Source organism: Rhyacophila brunnea, unplaced genomic scaffold (genome assembly GCF_057557595.1).
Source record: "Rhyacophila brunnea isolate RB1 unplaced genomic scaffold, BYU_Rbru_1.0 scaffold_6, whole genome shotgun sequence".
Taxonomy (NCBI): Eukaryota; Metazoa; Arthropoda; class Insecta; order Trichoptera; family Rhyacophilidae; genus Rhyacophila; species Rhyacophila brunnea.
Window position 1 is genome coordinate 28,511,904 of NW_028233276.1, and position 23,088 is coordinate 28,534,991.

At 28.7% G+C, this 23,088-nt stretch overlaps 1 protein-coding gene across 4 annotated transcripts in view; it reads left to right on the forward strand.

Moving 5' to 3' along the window:
- LOC147065495 (atrial natriuretic peptide receptor 1) overlaps nt 1-23,088 on the forward strand; it is a 303,943-nt gene that overhangs the window by 181,538 nt on the left and 99,317 nt on the right. For all 4 annotated transcript variants that reach the window (XM_085956505.1, XM_085956506.1, XM_085956507.1 and 1 more), the window contains exons 5-6: nt 10,010-10,124; nt 16,228-16,375. In XM_085956505.1, the coding sequence (XP_085812631.1) occupies nt 10,010-10,124; nt 16,228-16,375 (263 nt within the window). The remainder of the gene's footprint in view (nt 1-10,009; nt 10,125-16,227; nt 16,376-23,088) is intronic.

The following is a 23,088-nucleotide window of genomic DNA, read 5'->3' on the forward strand; positions in this document are numbered from 1 at the left end:
TCGCCGAATTTTTACTGTCGATTTTTTAATATTGAGGTTCCAAAATATTAATTGACAATGGACAAAAAAAGTATTGTTGTATTTAACTTATACACAAACCTCTTCAACACAATACAGCCTAATTTCTCGTTTATCGGTCTTTTGTCTATTGTACTCGGTGTACACCAGTCCGGAATTCGAGTGGACACCGAGAATTTTTTGACAGTTCCATTAGGAATTGGGTTTCTAAACAACCCCGACATTTTCTAAATTTTTGTGTTAGAAAATAAAATCTAAGAATTTTTTCTATAAATGTGCTGGTGAATTACATTCTGATAATTTTTATTTTGGGGGGTGCCAGGGCCCCCTGGCCCACCCCCTGGGTGCGCCACTGCTCGGTGCGAAATTGAATAAAATTATTGTAAAAACTTCAGTTGGTACGTAATACTTTTCTGGAAAATTTGCCTCTCTACGTGTAATTGAGCTAACTTTACATTTTTTTTTATATTTATAAAAAATATATAATTAGCTAAACCTTTATTTTGAGTAATGTTTCTATTTTATTGATGGTCAGGTATGTGGTATTGTCGAAATAAACTGTCGTTATAAAATTATTATTATTGTCACACTTACGTAGAAAACATCGGTATTTTTACTGTAGTAGTCGGATGTCAAGCTATATTTAAAAAATAACCTTTTATAAAGGATGGATCCATACTTGAAAGGGTACAGGGGTTATACTTATTGAGGGCCTACAACCCCAACCTCTAAAAACGTAAAAGAAGTATACTTAATGAGTTTTATTTTCAAAATAAACTGAAGCAAATATAAGTTGATTTATGATACATTTTATAAAAATGTATTTTTGATCTATTTTTACATTTATTATCTATGTACGCAAACTGCATAATAACTATTAAAATACACATATTTGACTTAAGTTGAGGTATTAAGTAATAAATTTATGACCTTTTAAATTGTTTTATTTTAAAACAGTTTTTTTAGTTAATCTAATTGTTTCCAGATGCCCATAATGCATTTTGATACAGTTTACTTTATTACTGTAGTATCCGAGTTTATTAATATTAAAATGTATTATTATGGTTTTTATTATATACGTACATAAAAATTACTTTACAGAAATATGATTAAATCAAAAAAGAAACTGCATCCTTCTTATTACGCATATTCAACTCCACATAGCACCTGGTTTATTTAGTAATACTGTACAAAGTTACCACTTACGACTGAAACTAGTGTGCATATTATGATCTATAAATAATAACCGAGGTGTTTTACAAACAGCCATTATAAGAACACCTATTCAGTAAACCCTTATTAAAGAGGTGGGAATTGTTTTTATGAACGCAATATGACAGAGTTCTTCGCAAAACAATATTAAAATAAATATATTTTTAATAGAATACTAGAGTATTTTCATTTCACGTGAGTTCTATTAAATGATTGAAAAGCATTTTTAAGTGGAATTTCTTTCCACTTGTGAAGTGAAAATAGGGTAGGAGCGATCGTAAATTTTTGTAATCCTTTTGATAAAGCAATAAAACTTTTATGGCCTCATGTATCCACAATAAAAAATATCCTTAATGTTTTACCTTTCAAGTATTTTCAAGCGACTGTCAGTAAAACTTAAACATTTTCAAATTTACTTTGAAAAGAATATGATGGAATTTTCTATTTAATTTTTTAAAGGTTTTTTTTTTGATATTGTCATAATTAATTATACATTTTTTTAAATTGATTTATATGTTTATAAAATAAAACAGTAAAACAGAATGGATATATTTTTTTAATTGGCTTTATAATCCGGTGTGAATCTTTGCTGCCTCCCATAGAGGTTTCGTATCATTTTTTTTAGAAAAATGGATGTTATGTTATTAGTTCCATACTCTGGATTCAAACACACATTTAAAAATAATATGTAAATTTTGCCAGAACCGGGATTTGAACCGGAGACCCTCGACTCGCCAAGTTTCCTCTCTTCTATCACGGACAAAATAATATAATGTTTAACAAAACAAAACATAAATTATCCTTGAATTAGAAATAAAAAAGAAAAAGTATAAAACATAATATTATAGTATTACTAGCTGACCCGGCAAACGTTGTTCTGCCATATAAATTATTTCTAGTGAATATTTTGGTTGTTAAATAAAAAATAACGAATGTATCGTAAGTGTGTGGGGATGGGATCTATGACAGAAAGAAGAATGGAGCGCTGTAGACGATGACCGCAAATAAAAACAAAAAAACACCAACTATTCATTTTCTCAATTCAAAATGAGTAATGATGTTCATAATAAATGAATTACCTTCGAATGACGATTTCTCGCGTCGACGTGCGGTCGCCAACCATGATTTCAGCAATGTCGTCAACAACAGGCGCATTGAATCGACGCACGTGCTCTCCAGCTGGTGTTTTATCAGGATTGATGACAATAGCGTGATTCTCACTTTACAATTCGTGCATGTGTGCTTTGAAAAATTTCAATAATTCATTGAGCTCATTCAATAGGGCGTCCAGTTTGCCGACGATGCGCCTGGCATTAAGCAAATTGAGGTTATTGTAGCCGCAACGTGCATCTACATGATTGATATCTTCACCGCCCATGAAGTAGATTTGTAAAAATGTATGTGGTTTGTTTGGCATTGGCAGCAATGAGCCTACTTTGTGGTATACTTGGCCTTTGATTTTGAACGTAGAATGGAATTGTTGACCATTTGCCGCAGTATTGTGAACTATTTCTGTTGCTCCGAACGAAGTCATTTGGAAGCATGAATTGAATGTGCGAATGGACTTCAGGAACAGGTTTGAATCTGGAACCGTGCCGATGAGCAAGCCGTTCAATGGTTCTGGTGGTATCTCAATTTCTGGTAGTTGCACTTTTTCTGATGCGAAACACATCCCGGCTGACTCATGTTTGAATTTGAGCGCATGACAATGGGGACATTCCTTGTCCATATCACCAATCAGCACTTTCGGATGAGCGGAATATTCAATATCTGGCTCGTACTCGAATGCGAGACGAAGGAACGAAACGGATGTAAATGCTCGATGTACTTGTTGGCGTTGTCCGTCATTTGCTTTGCGTTTGTTAACTACGAACCGGCGCGCTTGGCTCCGTTCCAATTGTCGTTGTTGATTTCGTTCAGCTCGTGCATCTTGTGATTGAAATGCACGCAACTGCGACATGCTCACACGCACGTTATCTTGTTGGATTTGTTCGTCTGTTTTTTCTGCTCGACTGTTTTGCATGTTTGTTGCTTTATTCGTTCGACGGCCCAAACGGCCCCCCTTGCGTCTTGCTGGCATTATGCACTGTAATACACACACACAAAAATAGATAAATTAAAATAAATCGTACAAAATTTTGCACGCACTGCGTTGTGATATGCCGAATGAAATGTCAAAATGACGCGACGCTTCTCTTGAATTCTTCTCAGACGTAGCGCCATCTGTCATTCAACAACATAAATAATTTCGTTCTGTTTGAAATACGAACGACGGTTAAATTTGTTCATACAAAAATAATAAAATCAAGATTTAAAAATGGGAGGGTGGGAGTAGGAGGGTAAAAATTTGGGGTTATAGGTTATTTTAATGCTTATTAATAAAAAAAAATACAAAAAAAAAATTGTCAAAAAACTAAAAGAAATTTTTTTCTGGATAGAGATACCCTAATCACCTAGCGGTATAAAATATACTTATTGACCTATTCTCATACTTAAAAAATATACATTAAAAAATTGATAAAAATCGAGCGAGCCATTTCGGAGGAGTGCGACCACAAACATCGTGACACGAGATTTTTATATATATAGAGATTGAAAAAGTTAGTGGGTGTACAATAAAAAAAGTATCTTAGTACTAACAAAGGTATTGAACATAAAAATAGAAAAAATATTCAAAAGAGAATGATTCCTTGATATTGACGAATGACAAGAGACGTTGGCTTTAAAAAATCACGTAATAACTTACTTAGATTAGATTAGTATATATCTATTTCATCATTCACATTTCACCTTACTTTTCGTTTTCCTTAGATTGTACCCGTATTACGAATTAGTTATTTCTCTAAGGGTGAGATTTTATTAATAAATGTTCACACGTTTTTAGCCGAAATTCACCATTATTTTAGGAACAAAAGAGCTTTTCTGATTGTGAGAAAAACCTCAAGCCTGTTAATTCATTAAAGATACTATCTAGGATAAAAAATGTATTTTTCCTTGAGGAATAAGATATGTGACTGAGCGCAAAAAAGGTTTAATTATACTTAGTTAGGAGCCAATATATTATGTGAAACATTTTCTGACTCTAATGTTAGAATTCTAAAATAAACCAAATATAAATCACATTTCGGTTTAACCAACTGAGACCACCAGTACAAATAATATCAGTCGAGTATAAATACTAATGGGATATACTGGTTTAGTAAAAGCTGTTCGTTTAAACTTGATTCATGTTTAAGTTACAGGTGTCATTAGTTTAATGTCTTAAAGCTCTGCTATATTATCACCACACGTCTAAGGAAGTTTTCGCATATAAAGAGTCACCATCTAAGTAAATCGATGAAACATGAATTAAGGCTATTGAATATTTTTATAGTCTTAACGTCTGATCAAACTTTGAAAAGAGGTTGTGGATTTTTTTATAAGTTATATATTACATAAAAATATAATTTATAATTTACACTATTTAATAAGTAAATAGGTTTTAAAGAAAGAGAGCGATTTTATATTACCTATAGTCCAGGGTTTCTCAAACCATGTTCCGCGAAACACCAGTGTTCCGCCAAACCTGAATAGGTGTTTCGCGACAATTTGAAAAGGCTTTATATACTTGTGCAATATTATCTGAAAACCAGTAAGGACGATTCCTGGGTTTGGAATCCATTTTCCGTGACAGCTAAACCAGTAGGCTTAAGCGCAAGTTTATTAGTGACTCTGATTTGAAGATCAGCCTTCAAATGATTTATGGGCGAGTTTGTCAGAAGAGTACCCAATTTTTCAAAACAAGCTATTATTGTTTTCATGGCCCCCACAAGGGGGGGGGCTGACAGGGCTTTAGCTTGGGGGCACGGGCTCTGGGTGGGCCCGGCGTGGCGGGTTGTTCAGATAAATAAGATAAACCCACATCACAAATTTGCTTTAAAAAAAAGTCGCCATAATTCGTGACTATTAACATTTTTTAATTTTAAATTATATAATTGAACGATGTCAATTTTGATTATTACGTATTGATACTCGACAACTCCATGATGAAAGTAGATGTATTAAAAATAGAAAAAAAATAGTTTAAAATACATTTAATGAGCTGTAACAAAATTTTAAAAATGTTAATGAGATCCTAGCCTGAGGGCCCGCTTCAGGATGTGGAGGCCATGATTGTTTTACCTCCGTTTTCTACTACCTATTTATCCGAAGCGAGATTTTCTTTTTATGCTGCAACGAAGTCAAAGTGCAGAAACAGGCTCGACGCCACACCAGATATTAGAATGCAACTTACCACTATTGTGCCTGATATCAAGAAGATAATATGCAATTCAAGGACTCAAAATTATCAAAGTCATTACCTAAGTGCTTTATTTATTCATATTTTTATGTTTATATTATATTATAGTTGTATATTTAAAAATATGTAATTACTAAATAAATAATGTGTTTTAATAACATTTTTTTTAAAATTTGAACTAGTAGAAATCAATCTAAAAAATAAGTGTTCCGTTAAAATTTCGGGTTTGAAAAGCGTTCCATTGCAGAAAAAGTTTGGGAAAACCTAACCTATACAATGAAACACTATTGATATAAAAAAAACTTATATTATCAATCAATTAAAATATTATGTAATTTTATTCTAGGATTTATTTTTTATATTTGACTAGTAAACTCCTAATTATATTAAAAATATAAATAGCATTTTGCATAATAGATATTCTATTTAAATATTTTATATACATTTTGAGACGTTTGATGGAAGTTTTTTCGAAAAGTCTTATTCGTATATTTTTTATCAATTATTCAGATATAATATAATGTATTTTAGTTTTTTTTAACCCAATGAATCGATATGTTGGATAATAATCTAAGCAAATATCTGTTTTCTCAAGGAATACAATTTGATTTACATACCTAATATGGTACGATTTTTTTACAAGCAAATTGATTGTATTTTGTAAAAAAAAATCTCCTAAAATAAAAAAATATTTTATTAAATAAACTTAAACAATGCTGTTTAACCTGACAATTAATCTAATATAATAATAAATGTATATTATAAGCTTTTAAAAATAAAATAAAACAATCAATGAGTAAAACAAAACGTGTCCAACCAGTTGTACGTTATTCACTGAAAACAATATTAATATAACAATTATCCGCTTTGTTGGATACACGATCTTGCAATAATATATACCAAAAATGTGTTTTCAGCTGAAAAGATAGAAGAAAAATGATTTTTTCACTTCAGTTGCTTTATTGTAAGAACTCAAGCGGCATAATAATTCAATTTGCAAATCAACTGCTCGCTACGATCAATTTCCGCTCGACTATGGTTTCGCTTTTTTCAGTTCATTTAAAAAAAATGCTGTATTGTTCAACATTTTCCATCATTATTTTGGTTTCATATTTTGAAAAAACTGAACAAAGGTTTTTCGTGAAATAACATTGTAATTAATATATATATTAAATAAGATTGCATGAGTCATTGATCTATATGTAATAATACACTGATAAGCATGCAATTTTATGGTAAAAACCAAATAAAAATAATTATGGATTCGGCTGATTTTACCACATATTTATTATTTTATTAGCTCATATTCTTGTTTGTCCAATAAAAATCTTGTTTTAACTAACCTCCCGACTAGCTAAACATTTTAAACTTTTAGAGTATATCACAACACGATAACAATGCATTCTTTTAATATTTTTAGCCATCTTTAAGCAGAATGAATTCATTTTCAGTTAATTCTGTTTTGTGTGGAAATTTATGTCGGAAAAAAATTTGTAAAAAGTAAAACACTATTATTGGTTGCTAAGGGTGTCCTAGCAACAAACTTATTAATATATACGTACGTTACTATGGAAATAAATATGAAATATCAAAATGATATTTCTATCAAGTACAAAATAGTATTTATTAATAGGTACATAGAATTGTCAAGTTTATATGATTCAACAGAAAATTTAAAAACGTCTATATAAAAAGTTCTTTTTATCTTGTAATTATTTCTATTTATATTTTAGTTAATTAATAACACATATAACTAACAAAAGAGTTATGTTGTATTAATAATAGTATCATCACTCAGTTATGTCGGTAGCTTAAAAACCCAGGGCGGGTCTTAGCCTATTTCAAGAACTTTATACACTACACCTATCCTCGGCCAGTATTATCAAGGTATATACACCGTCCACTTTATCATCCTTGTTGAAAACATTTAGCCACCAACTTTTTTGGTTTGCCAGTCAACCTCCGATCGCACAACTTGCTATCAGGATTTTCCCTGGCAGTTTGGTACTCTTGTTACATACTCCGACCATTGAAATCTAACAAATGTATGTGGATATAGATCTAAGAGAATATTGTAGAACTTCCCCTTACTTATATACTCTTGAAGAGAGTCCAATACTCCAGCCTGGAAGTCAATACTGGTCAGAACTCTGTACAACGAGGGAGTATTAATTATACTAGAGGGGTTTGGAGAGCAAGTAGTATCAGTTTGCTGTTACGAACCTATGTTTATCATTCATATTATATCCATCATAATTGTTAAAACTGACTTATTATATCTATCTCCGTGGTCAACTACATCATTGTAAAATAAATAAGCATGATTAATTGTGTTTTTTTAATTTACAAAAAGTATCAAAACTTATTCTATCGACTGAAGGTACTTGATCGATTTTGAATTTAAATTCTAATCAATTTAGATTTTTTACTGAATTCAAAAGAAAATAAATTAAAACACGCCATCAATTTACCAAAATGAATATCTTATATCATCAATATAGTTATTTTTAGTACTTGTAGGGCGTATTATATTCAAAGAAAATGTACCTAGATATTAAATATCTTACCAAAATGGTGGTGAAAATATGTATATATATAGCATCTACTAGAAATTCGTAACCATCACCATAATAATATAATTGCTAATTATTATCAGAAAATAATTACATCTAAAATTAAAAAGATAATAATACGTAAAACCATGAGAATTAAAATGATTTTTAATCGCAAAATTCAATAATAAATTAGTAATGGAATTGTGTAGTTAATCTAAAATATTATTACATTAACATCAATATAATAATTATTTGAAATTTTTAAAGTAGTAATTTTAATGAATAAGTTTTTTAATTGTTTAATTTTACGGAAATACAACTTCAAACATCACAACATAATTACAAAACAACGAGAGAATAACGGCTGAGAATAATTTAATTTGACTTTCATTAGACGTAATTAATTATCTTGCTCTTTTCGAATGCCCAAATTATTTTAGGTATATTAATTGTACGAAGGGCACCTGGAGCTTAAAAATTCAATTGCCGTAAAACATTTATCAATGAGAGTAGCCGTTGTTGTTGTTGTTGACCTACCAACAATATTTTCTAATAATTTGCATTGTAACCGATTTCAAATGACATGGCTTTATTTATAAAAGTAATTTTTTCAATTACATCATTAAGCCTGTCAGAACTTCACAAACATTTTAATTGGACGACGACACCAAAACAAGTTTCACCCTTCTTTTATTATAATATTTTGAAGCGGAAAATTAGGTCCAAGTAATAAGAATACCGAAGAAAACCGTCTTCATTTTGTAATATTTTTTTTATATTATTGTGATTTTTTTGCACCAAGTTCAAAATTATAATCAGCAGTGCAAACATTTTCACGCTTTCAATTTATTTTTTATTGGTTCGTTATTATTAGAATCTTAGAATTTCTTTGTGTACCAGTCATTTTCTTATATTTGTTACTATAAACTTAAGGATCAAGCACGATATATTTTTTTAAAGTAGTGCACTAGTGGCCAAGTTGAGTAAATTGACTATAAAATCGTAGAAAAATATATACGACATTTTTTTTATGTAAGTATATTAATAATTTTTGGTATTTAATCAAATATATGTTAGATTCAAATAATATACGAGTATATGGACATTGCTATAAAAATAATAATTATTTTAATACTATATCCATGGAAAATACTCAGGTATAGGGAATAAATGGTTCTATCTTTTCATATAGGTGAAGCAGTTACATTATATAACTTTGTATATATGGTGATCTGAAAATTGCTATGCTTTTACTTTCTAATCATATATAACACGTCATGTAATTGTTTAATCCCTGATGACAGCGCAATTATTCCATAAACATATTTTCTTCTAAACTGATACCAATTCAATGGATAAAGAGACAATTGATGATTTGTTATGTTTATTATTATTATTATATTAATTATTATTATTATTATAGTGTTAACTTAAAGATGAGTCAGGTTTCATTATTCAAAACGTATATGTGCGTTTCTATGAAAATAATATTTTATACATGTACCATGGCCATTGGATATAATTCAATCTTTAAAATAAAATGCATATGCATGAATAAGAATATGGAAATGTGCTCTTAAGTAATTTTTCAAAATATATAATATAAACATTGAATTCTCAGCACCTCCCATTATTTAAAAAAAAATATTGTTGAATTTTATTTACCTATACCTATAATTAATGTTAATATCACTATTTTATAAAATCTTATTCACACGAAATGGCTTACAATCAAATATGCTGACATATATGAATATAGAATTAATAAACTCTTGACAATTAATAATATAAAACAATATTTTGTTATCCAACACCAACTGCAGTGTAATTTTTTTGATTTAGTATAATCTTTGTAAGTGATGATTTACCTTTTACTGACACCATTAGAATGTGATGTAAATTAGATGTGTTGTAATAATATGGGAATATTATGTTTTCTTTTTAGTCGTGGTGGTGTGCGCAAATCCCTTGACCGTCAGAGAGATTATGCTTGCCGCAGAAGAATTGAATATGGTTTCGTCTGGCGAATATGTTTTCTTCAACATTGAACTGTTTTCAAGGTAAGAAAATCATTTATATATTATACGTATTTAATACTATAGTATTTTTTATACATGTGGTATTCTTTGGTTCAATACAGGATAGGTATTGCAGATGAGATGCGGTAGTAGTTATTTGTGTTGACGGAGGAAACGAGATTTTATTTACTATTTCAAATAACTACAATGGTTAATCGATCCAATAAAATAAATATAACAGTAGTTTGGTGCGATGTGTCTTTGACGGAAACTTGTAATCGAGTGAGATCTCCAATCGATTCTGACCCGCTATTTATACATGAAATAATATTTTGAAGTTATGATGAAATAAGTAACATTAATTAATTCCTAATATTATGAAATTGGAGATCTGCTATCTTATAACATTTTGAAACCATATTATATAAAAGTACCAACTGATTGTATGTGAAAAATGAATATTTAATAAATTATATTAAAATTGAGATCTGGAAATCCGATCACAGCCACAATAGTATACATATCTCTAAAACGAGACAAACATATAGTGATATATAATATATAAAAGCTTTCTCATTTAAGTAGACAATTTTCAACATGCCGGTATCGTATTTTTTGATTGAAATTGTTATTACAAAAATAATACTATTGCAGAGTTAAACTTAAAATTTTTGTGATATTATCAAAACCGAAATATATTTTAATAGATTTTTTTTCTACGGAATTAATAATTTATTAAACTAGTTTTAAATTTATTACTAATGTTCTTTTGGTTTTTTTGAAATAGTACTGATTCTATAGTTGTTATGTACTGTTTATTTTTTGATGTTTTAAATCGTTCTGAAATTAAAGTGTTTTTGATACAATAAAAAATATAAAAACAACATGGACCAAGAACATTCGTCGATGTTTATGAGATAGTATCAACATAGTTTAAAATAAATATTTTTCTTTTTGTAAATAAGGACGGGTGAATAAACATTTAGCCCTCCTTCCTTAAAACCTTTATTTCGTAGCAGAGGTTTATTTACGTTAGCCAAATACAAAATGTATTAAGACGAATTGGGGCAAAAATTAGTTGGTTTTGTTAACAGATTGCTATGCCTCGGGTATTATTTTCCTTTAATATTACTTAATATATATTTATAAGCCCAATTGTATACTATAAAAATATAATATTAGAATTAAATACCTACTAAGTGAATAAGTCTATTATTATGTTACTATTAAATGCCAAACTAAAACAAAAATATGACAGTTATCTCAAAGAATACTATTTTTTTGTAAATAGTGAGAATAGGCACATATTATTATTATATTTTACCATTAGTCATTATCATTAGCTAGGGTCAATTCACTGTTGGGTTAATCGTTCCACTCTTCTCGACTCCTTTTTTTACGCAGTCATGTACATCGACGAAACTTTATTTATCCAGCAGTAATTCAGTCACCAAACAATATGTCCATCCTATAACCATTTTTATTGCTTGGTGACCTCTATCTTATCGAGTAGGTACTCTTGTTTGCCTCCTTATCCATTGGTTTATGTTATGGCCTTTTCGCACTATGCAAAACATGTACCATTTTATGCCATAATCCACTACTCGTCATTTTTGGCTACATATTATGCATTCATGAGAACTGATAGCACACATTGGTTGAACACTATATGCTTAAAATATAATGTGAGGTGAGGTAACTTTTTAAAATACTATTAAATTTGCTTGAATTTAATATTAGTATCAAAGTTTAAATTGTATATTATGATTTTTGAACATACATTATTTCAAAACACTTAAAACCTACTTCAAAAAATCTTTCCATAAAATAAGAGACCTGGTAGGACTCAAACCCGCATCCATTCGCGCCAGTGTGCTTTACCAATTATTAAGCTACTCGCGTCCAACCGAATTACGACGAAACATCTGAAGCGCTTAACAAACTCTGTTAATTTTTGGCATATGAGGTTTTGTGTTTTGAATCAAATTACTAATAATAGACCTTTATTGCCAGCTGACGTCAGAAATTTCAAATTTCACGTACTTGCATTCCTAATATTACTAAACGATTTTTTTTCTAGTCAAATCTTCTGAATTATTAGTTGAATAAAAAAATAGTTTATAAAATTTTTGTTCTTACATGTTTGAGAAATTAGTTTTCACAATATACCTACCAAATCATAATGACAAAATCAAACAAAAAAATACACAAAAAATTGAAAATATTAGTCGCGCTCGAGTACTGTATTATTGATGTGACGTGAACGACGTTACTACTTAATATAATATTTATATATTATTTTTTTAATGATTTTAACAAAAGTTTCGTATGTAATTTTTTTTCTATTTTTATTGGCTTGTGGTAAAAAATGTATAAAAAAAAATTGCCATCACGCTGTTTGCCAAAAACTTCATTACAAAAGCCATTGTATTTTCGTCAGAGATTTATCAAAGTTCACCTAAAATTGAGTGAGGCATGTTTTCGTTTTAGATATTTCATGACAAAATCTGCGCTTAGACAAAGTTTATCACCTATGTATGGATGTATGACACGTGTTTTTATATTGCACCATAAACAAAATATCCAATTTTATACGCAGACAAAAATATCGTAAAAATAAAATATTTCAAAAATATTGTCAGCTCTGTTACCTAGAATATCTTTCTATCAAACGTGACATTTTATTATTGCTTTTCTTTAACTTATTTCTTTGATATTTAATATTATAATAATACTTATAGTATTACTATTATGTCAGTGGGTAACTTATTTGTCACAGCGATCGATTTTTATCATAAAAATATAACCACGACCAACCTACGAAATTCGTATATTAAAGTAGCAAGCAATGCGTTGCTATTATCAATAAGTTTATGTATTTCAAGATCACCGAACTGCACGTAGGTAGTTAAGTGAGAAAACATTGCATTTGTATTGTTTTTTACCTATTTTTATTAATTTGTCATTCAATGTATACAAAATAAAATAAAAAAATATTCGCGTATGTTTCAGGTTTAAAACGTATTTAAAAGGGATACTTAATTATACGAATAGTATTTTCGCTCTTTGATCTCTCCATTGATTCTCTTATTCTCTCCATTGCGTTTTTTAATAATTACCTTACATACAACTTAATTTATACAGAGTATAAAAATACATGAAAACAAAGGTAAAATAATATTGGACGGTTTTTTTTATTGTTTATCCATTTATTTAGAAAGCAACGATGTTATCACCAATAAAACAATTAATTGTGTTATCTATTTTATTCTCTTAATAATTATTATTCGTTGAAGTTTTTCGTAAAATCTGTTAATCTGTTAGAACCGTGGATTCAGTCAATCGTGGAATCGGTTGCCATAATATGGTGAGTACCTCCAATACACGGAAGTACATTGGAACACGTATATGTCTGAGAGCAATTACATATATCCAACATATCCACATTCCAACATACTTCCGTGTAACGGAGTACTCAACATCAGGCTACTGATTCAGGCGGGTATTTGGAGGTTGGTGGTGTTTCTTATGTTTGTAAAATAAATAGATTGTACACTGTAAGTTCTAAACGTTTTTTTTTTTTGGTTGACCCCCAGTGATAAGACATAATGTTATCCTTGTCAAAAAATTAATATAAATTAATAATTTAAGAAATACATAATATTCATAATAAAATACAAAAAGTTGCACGGGCCGGGAATCGAAACCGGGCCACGAAGCGAGCATTCTAGCACTGAAGTAGGGTAAGCGTAGCGATGACGTGAAAAACATTTTCTGCGTTACAGTTGAATTTCTGCACACAATTTATCGTGGCAAGCGGTAAAACATATACATTTTAAATCATAGTGTTGTTCAATTAATAATACAGTCGGAATGGAACGAAAATTGCTTCACAACTAATCTGTTGGACATACCTGGTATAAATCATCTAAGGCCAAGTTAATGGGATACTAATCCAGCTATACTAGAGATATTTAGTGACGGAATCAAAAAACTGCAAAAATGAAGAATTATCTTGAAAAATCAATAGGTACATAGGTATTTATATTTTTAAAAACATTAAAAAGAAAAATATTTTTTCTTTAAATTCAATCATAAATTAAAAGCATTCGTCATAAAAAAACTTTCATTTTATTATTATATATTTTTAATCTATATTGCATTAATGAAAGTTTAAAAATTCCCATAAATAATACATAATGTAAGATCAAACATTAGGTAAGATTTTTTTTATTGCGCATTCAAAATTTATTGATTTATTTACTCTTGTATCTATATAGTAATAGTATATTATTATTAAAAACGGTTAAATTTTCCAAATTTTCTTTTTGTAAAATAAAAGAAATTTATTTTTATAAATTTTTACATATTTAAAAACTAGTACTAAGATCAGATAGGTACACCGAATATTTTTATCAGTTAGAATTAAATGTTAAAACCCTTGTTATCAAAAACTTTCCACTTCTTTATTAAGCATAATGATTAAAATTCTTTATAATGAAAATAATATATTTATATTAATTTTACAACGGTAAATATCAAGTTAGACCTTTTTGACCATCGTAAAAGTAGAAAAAAAACTTCTTTATTTAATCGGATATATACTCACTATATTGTAAGTATAGTTAATGGTTTTTCGAGTGATTTCCATTGTATACCGTAAAAGCCACGCATTTAAGAAGACCAAGGGACATCATTGTACTAAGCTGTGCTGGAAGCTCATTGTCTGACCATCTTTAGAAAAGAATTGTCCTATTTTTCATCCGGATACAATATTGTCCTCTCAACAAACCATTATTATTTTTACAAACCCTAAAAACCTTGGCAAAAATACAATTTATATAATAGCTGAAAAATAGTTTTTTAGTAAATTCTTTCAAATAAACTGTAAGTACATATCTAACGTGATATTGATATATAAAGCCATTTTTTTATTATGTTATTATTCATAAATATAAAAAAAAATTGTTTGTTAAAATTGTAAATTTTTGAATCAATACTAAATATCTGCGGTCTTAGGTGGAATACTTTTTATTTCTAAATGCTTATATATTTTGGTTATACATTGAAATAATTTTAATAAGAATTGCTACTGAGATTTTTTTTAATCAACCATCTATGTTTTATCCATTACAATATTAATCTATTTACAATGTAATTATTCGTCAAAATTGAACAATTCCATTATAATAAAAGTGTGTAGCGGCATGATTTCGACAAGAGACCCACAGATGACGCTGCTCATTGAATGGATATAGCAAGCGTTATGTAGACGGATAAGGGTTTAACCGTATGTTAAATTTGTAATTTTTACTTACAATCTCACAGCCTTAGCTTAGTTTCATTAGCTCTGACGTTTTTGATAATACAAGTCCTATATTTTGAAACTAAACATCTTACACTTTCAACATTCATTTCTAGTGTTAGGTGTGGTTATATAGTTGGCAAATGCAATACCTACCTAAACTGAACTATTTTTTAGCAATTGCATCTGGTATTTGGTCGAGCGAGTCGTCTTATCTTGTTAATCTATTTTTGTTTACCGTTTGAAGTATTCTCTGTTATTATTGATTCATCTCTATTTTATACAAAACCATCATTTACGTATTATTAAATTTAAATACTATAGATATAGGTAGTAGCAATTTTCTATTGTATATGTATACCTAAAGAGCATATCTACTAATATATTATTTTAATAATTATCATATTATTATAGATTAACGATTAACTTACTATTTTCAGTTTTGTACTATTAAATAAAATAATATCTTGTAAACTCATTAGTGTTGATTTCAATAGAAATAAAAATATTTGTATAGTCATTTATGAATCGTAAAATTGGTTCTATTCTTTAAATTAAAATAAAATAAAGGAATCATTATAATTTTTCTGTTTTATTCGGATCAGCTTAAAAGTATTTTTATCATTTGATACAGAGAAAAAACATATTTTAATAGTGTATTACTAATGATTATTTTACAAATATAATGACATGTATGTAACTAGATACTCGTAAGTAAAAAAAAAATATGTAGATTATAATATATAATAATATCAGGGAGAGTTTTAAATTTAGATTATTTTATTATTAAAATAAATAAATACAAGTTCATCTAATGGAAGTATTTCTTTTTGTCGACAGCTTGTCGTCTCCATCATCTTTAGAACCATGGCGGGTAGAAGGCGACCCCCATGAAAGGAACATGAGAGCTAAACGGGCCTACACCGCAATGCTGACCGTCACCACCAGAACGCCAGATGATGATGAATACCTTGAATTTTCTGCTAAGGTAAATACAAATATATTTAATTTAATTGAATAAAAATATATAAACCAAAACTATATTATACTTTAACATCAGGTTATTTTTTATAAAAATAACAAGGATATAAAAATATTCGTCTGATTCATGTTTTTTGTAAATAAATAAGCCGCGCATATTTAAAAATGTCATAATCTCTATCTTCTGTCATCGGTTAATTATCTCATAGTATTTACTAAATATTATAAAGTATGTAGTTACTATACAATTTTACTCATATTTTTTATTTTTTTTTGAAAAATAATATAGTTTCAAATCGACCAAATTAGTGCTTGAGTGTCTATTTCATTTGTGTCACCACTATCAGGAATACAAGCATAAATAATATTAAAACGCCTCAGTGATAGAGGATATATGACATAGATGGTTGTAAAATCTTTATTTTTTGAGTTATTCATTACGCCTAGTTTCAAAAGCCCCTAAAACGGTTTTTGAAATATTTTGAGTTAGATATGTATTTAGATGGATATTTTTGTTACTTATATTATGGCCAAAGATTGAACTTTATAAAACGCCAAAAACCGTTAATACGTATGATCAAAAACTAGGGTAAATTTCAAAACCCGTTAAAATGGGTGGGTGTGCTTTTAAAATACACCTAAAATGGAAAACCAAAATACTCTATAGAATGTAACGAATTAAAAAATAATGTTCACAGTTCAACATAAAGTTCACAGATTTAGTAGAATGATTTTTTCTCATTTTTCTCAAAACTACCTAAAATCGTTTTTCTCATTTTTCTTAGAACTACCTAAAATCATTTAAGGGGCTCTTGAAACTAGGCGTTTCACTTTTATCTTTTTATATGTTCAATAATCTTAAATCGTGACTTCTGCCAGTCAAGCAGCATTGCTTTTTACAACGTTTTTCTCAGCTCGTAGTCTTATTTGTCCGGTGGTTGTTTGTCCAATACAAATCTTGCAATTGATTTTTAACCAACTTCCCGACTAGCTAGACATTTGAAACTTTTAGAATATATCAGAACACGATGCCAGTGCATTTTTAAAAATACTTTTAGCCATATTTAAGTAGAATTTAATTCATTTTCAGTTAATTCTTTTTTGTATGAAAAGTTATTTCTACTAAAAGACTACTATTGGTTGCTAAGGGGGTGGTCCTAGCAACTAAATTATTAATATATACGTGCGTTACTATGGAAATCAATATGAAATGACATTTCATTATTCAGTATTTCTATCAAGTACAAATTTTTTTGTTCGTTTAAGCTAGTCAAGTCAAGTTTATATGATTCAACGGAAAATTTAAAAACGCTGTATATAAAAAGTTCTTTTTATCTTGTAATTATTCTATACAATGACATTACAATCTCAATTTTGTCAAAACTGGAGTAAGTGACTTCTGCCTGTATGCCCACGAAATATGATAAACGTATAAAGTGGTTTTTAAAATAACTGTATTACATTACATTCAAATATATTTAAATAAAATTGTAATAGTTTTACATTGAAAATTATTTACAATTATATATATTTAGTTTTGAGATAAGAACAATATTTATTGTTACTAAATTTATTAAACATTAAATTAATAGAACAGTATTTTTATTTTGTATTGAAGACTTTTTTGTTTTTCATGCTTCAATTATACCTACCATCGATTATTTTGACCTTTTAAACTGTTTCTATCAATTTTGTTGTGACCCTTAAGTAAACGACGTTCAATGTTTTTCTAAGCCCAATGATTTCCTCGGGGAAATAGTTTTTATTTTGCAAAAAAAGTATACCTTATATAAATGCGTATAGTGTATTATTAAGTCCGATATATTATGTTCATATGAAAATTTACCACTTTTTTTCTCAAATCATTTTTTTTTCAACTAAAAAATATGTAAACCGATAATATACTTTATTAGTTGCAATAGTTAAAAGTATAAGAATTTAGTATAATATATATTTATAATAAGTTGTTTTGAAGTCTATTTATATTTTTTCGTAAAATATAGGAATTATGTACCTTCGATTACATGAACATTTAATCATGATGCCAGAATATATTATATCCGTGATAAAAGAAGTTAATTTTGAAAATACACAATTCCAAAACATAGCCCAGCCCAACTCGGAAAATATTAGACTTATAAACATGCGTCATAGATAAACCGATAGCTCAATAATTAGGAAAATATGAAAATATGTGAAGTTCTCTCAAATCTCCCTGCATATTAACTTGTTTAAAGTATTTTTAAAACTTAATTACCACAGTTACTAAAATGAAGTTAATTATAAATTCAATAACATTTTTTATATCTTGAGAAAAAATATTCAACGTCACAAACTGGTACAGCAATATTATCAATAATTATTATAACATGAACATAGACTCATCTAAACCAACCCGTCCCGCATCATATTCGTACCTATTCTTGATGGGGCGTATCACAAGGCCTTACCTTTGGATGTGAAAGAGTAAGTTGTGTTTTCCTGTGAATATCTCAAAATAAATTAGTTACACATGACTGAAGTTAACACGCACTCAAATGTGCTTATAATGAATTAACATTACGTTAAGTTAAAAGTATCAATTTGAAAGAGGAGTGCCTAAAACAGAATGTAAAACTACTGAAGGGAGAAAGTGAAGAAATATTTATGTTTCCAGTATTGCATGTTTTCCGCATTTGTTTACCTAACAAAACTAGCCTTTGTGATGACAAAGTCAAAAAGCCCGATAGGCCCAACAGACTCTATCGATTTTACCATTTTTTTTTCATTTCGGTACATATTTCAGTACATTCCCAAAGAATTTAGTTTGCACCCTGCACTTCAGTTGTTAGCTAACAAATTTAAACTCATGTAACTTTCCAGCGAAACTACTTTATCAAGTCAAGTTTATTGATGTATTGTTCAGGTATCAGTGCAAGTATCTCCAATCGTCATTACAACAGTACACCAGCCCATTTAATTAAATTATCTGGAATTGTCAACAATGTGTGGCGACCCTAAGAGATAGTAACGGCGTATACTTTTAAAACCATTGATTTTAGAAATTATTATAATATCATAACCAGTATTACATTGGATGTTATCTATCCAGATATATCTATGTGTATACTTACTTAATTTACATAATAATATTAATTTATGACGGATTTGAATAACATCTGTATTATAACACCATTTTCATAAAATATATTCATATAATATAACGTTGGTATATTTCTAGATAATCTTCTCAAATAGGTTTATAAAGCTTTTTAACTGGTAGTATTTATATCTAAAAATCAAGATTCCCTAGATAAATCTCTAATAATTTCATACACGGTAAATCTCTTTTAAGCTTTATTAGATTCTTTGTTTTGTACGTTTTGTTATAATAGGATTATATATTAAGAAAATATTATATAATTAAATTTACTGAAAGATTTCCAACCAAAAATGTGAATCTTTCCTTTAAAATGTAGGTATCTTTACAAACGTATTATTATATATACCGATAACCATGCCCAAAATAAATTTCATAATTTCAATTTATTATTTCAAGTTGTAGGTACTTTAAAATAATATTGTATCTAATTAATACTTTCATGTTATATTTAAATTTAAAATTTATCAATAAAATGGCATTTTTATAAGCTTTAAATTAAAATTGAAAATAGTACATTCATTATCAGATAAATTTTATCCATTGCTGAGTATTTATAGGCCTCACTTAGCTGTTTACATTATTTTCAGTCTTCAAAACATGTTGCTGCAACATGTTATTTAAACTGAACGTAATAATTATTTTCCCAATTAGTAAGCTTTTTGACTGGCTTCGTGACCAATCATAATAATACTGCATACCTACATAAGAAGAAACACAGTTAAAATAAATGCATATACTTAACAGACTATATCAATTAAGGCACTTGTGTTAATATCTCAGTTAGGAACTTTCTTGGAAAGCGAAAGATGCCTAAGTGCATTTAAAATGCACTCGGTATAAGACTTTCCCAAATCTACTATCGATCTATTATAATTATTTACTTGATGAAATTTGAATTTAAATTTGAAATAATTCGAACTTTGTAAGTCCATTTGAGTATTTTTTTGCGACCTGGTATTCGCCTTTCAATATCTTCAGTTATTGTTGCTCTCATCAATATCGAATACACACTGACAATGAATATGTTAATAATTATTGTTTAAATAATATTTTAATATAATAAAATAAAATAAAGTAAAAACTATATTACTCGTACCTAAGTAAATGATCAGTTATAATATATTATATATATTGAATATTTAAAGTTTTGTAAAAATTAGTAGTAAATAATTTATATAATATTTTTAGTGCATATTGCTCTTAAGACACTCTCAATACATTTTTTTAGAATATGTAACATTTGTTAAGTCATTATATGTCATTATAACCTCACATAAAGTATGTAGAGATGTGGCTAGTGGTGAAGAAAAAATATTGGCATTAATTTATATAATATCCAGAACCTTTTAATTATTTATGAGGTGAATTTTAAGGGGGTGTGATCGGCACCACTATTATGTCGGTCGAAAGGGAAGAGATTTTTAACTCGGAGCCTGGTCCTTAGTTGAACTGTCGGTTTTTGCGATTTGGTATTTATATATGAGGGAAAATATCATAGTTTCAAAAAGTTTACCCCATTTTATGGCGAGCAAGAAGTTCTCTTTTCAATGATATTTGGGTGTAATAGATTAAACCAAATGGTAATCACGCGTATTCAAGTGCACTACCAACCAAGGTCTTGAAAAGTTGCTTCAGAGATACTGCACATAATATAGAGCTTCTTCAACTGATTTTTTATATAGCGGGTGGTGTAGTGAAAACACATCAATCCATTAAATAATATGGCAAACATGTATTTTTTTACGTGATGAACTAAGTATAAATTATTTTGTAATGTACTACCTTAACTGTTTTACTTAGCAATAAAAAGGCAGTATCGTACGGAAGTACTTTGTCTAGTATGAAACTAAAGAATTAATTTTATTAATGGGTCTCTGGAGATTCAAAGTTGACTGTGATGAACAAGGGAAAAATATCTAGAATTTGTTGTAACCTTAGACGAACCAATTTAACGCAAGTATTTTGCAATGCAAATAATAGCCATTAGTATATTATATTTACCGTATTTTTAATTTTTCATTTATCACAATATAGATAGAATATCTGCACCTCCCCCTAATAACTGAATGTATAATACCATTTGTTAAAACGGCAAATACTTGTTACTACACTAACACTAACAAATACTTACTAGTTTAAATCGTCATAATTTAGTAAGATGCCCGTAGTATAACTGGAAAAGCATACTGGCGCGAATTCAGAAGATACAGGTTAAATTCTCGTCGGGTGTCTTATTTTTTTCTACAAAATGAATTTTTCCAGTGTGTATATGCAGGAAATATTTTAAAATTATGTATATTCAATATATAGAATGTTACATTCTCAAATCTTGTCTCTTATTCGCTGAATAAAACGAAATAGGTTATTAGTGTGCAGTTGTTGGTTTGTAATCGAATCTAATATTCTTATATTAAAATTACTAGCGTCGTACTTTGGAGAGATAAGAAATATTTATAAATTTCTACATAAATGCAATATTTTATATAATTTGAATGTAGGTATTAAGTTCATTCTAAAAAAAATGGGTTAAGCCTGATATGAGAGAAGGCAAAAATCTCCTTACGTCTTTTACTGCTTTCACCACCAATGTATTGCCATTGGATAAACATTATTATATATAAATGATAATGTTGCATAACCAATGATACCGAAATGCATCTTGACAAAACGTTTTCCGAATAGTTTTTGCACATATATAATCAAAATCTTCCAGATAATAATAGTATGCAAACGATTATCATAGGATAAATACAGACGCTCAACAAAATGTTAGGTACTTTGGAATGCGTAAATGTCTAAAATGTCTTGTGTTATCTCAGAAAACAAAACTTCAGATACACAACTCACTACCGAGCACAGTTTTTCAAATAATGAATGCCAAGTCATAAGATTCATAAATGACAAAATAACAAATCTAAAAATAGTCTGTTGATGTTGATTTGAAATAAAAGAAAAATATTTGATTTCAAGACTACGAAGGAATTATGAGCCATCTTCATAAAGAATATTGGAAACTGAAATAATCTAAAGTTTCATAATTTTCTGAATAAGACTGACTGGTCAACAAATGGACATGAAGTTACCAGTCCAATTTTTTTAAAATTTGAAGCCATCATATTTGGAGACCCATTTCGTGGTACTAGATGTGTAATGTATCCTGGAAAATACAATTAGTATTTTGAATTAGATGAAAATGACAGATGATATACTTGAATTTGGATGATGATGATGACCCTACGCGACGATTAATGAACCATGGAATCATCATGCTCCTGGAGGTTTATTTTTAAATACGATGAATGTCTCATAGATAATCACCAAACTAAATGTTGGTTATAATATCACAATATTTTTGTAAAACTAATGTAAAATGGTCAGAGTAAAGGTTGTACAGTAGCAGCAAGAAATTTACATGATTCGGAGCACCTAACATATGTGATTCTACGCTGTTTAGAAGGTTAACTAGAACGGTAAACTTAATGCACGAAGTTTATATAGAAAAAAACCTACTTCTGTGTTCTAACTAAATCCCTCATAAAATAGTTTAGCTATGGCACATGTAACATAATGAAGTTTGA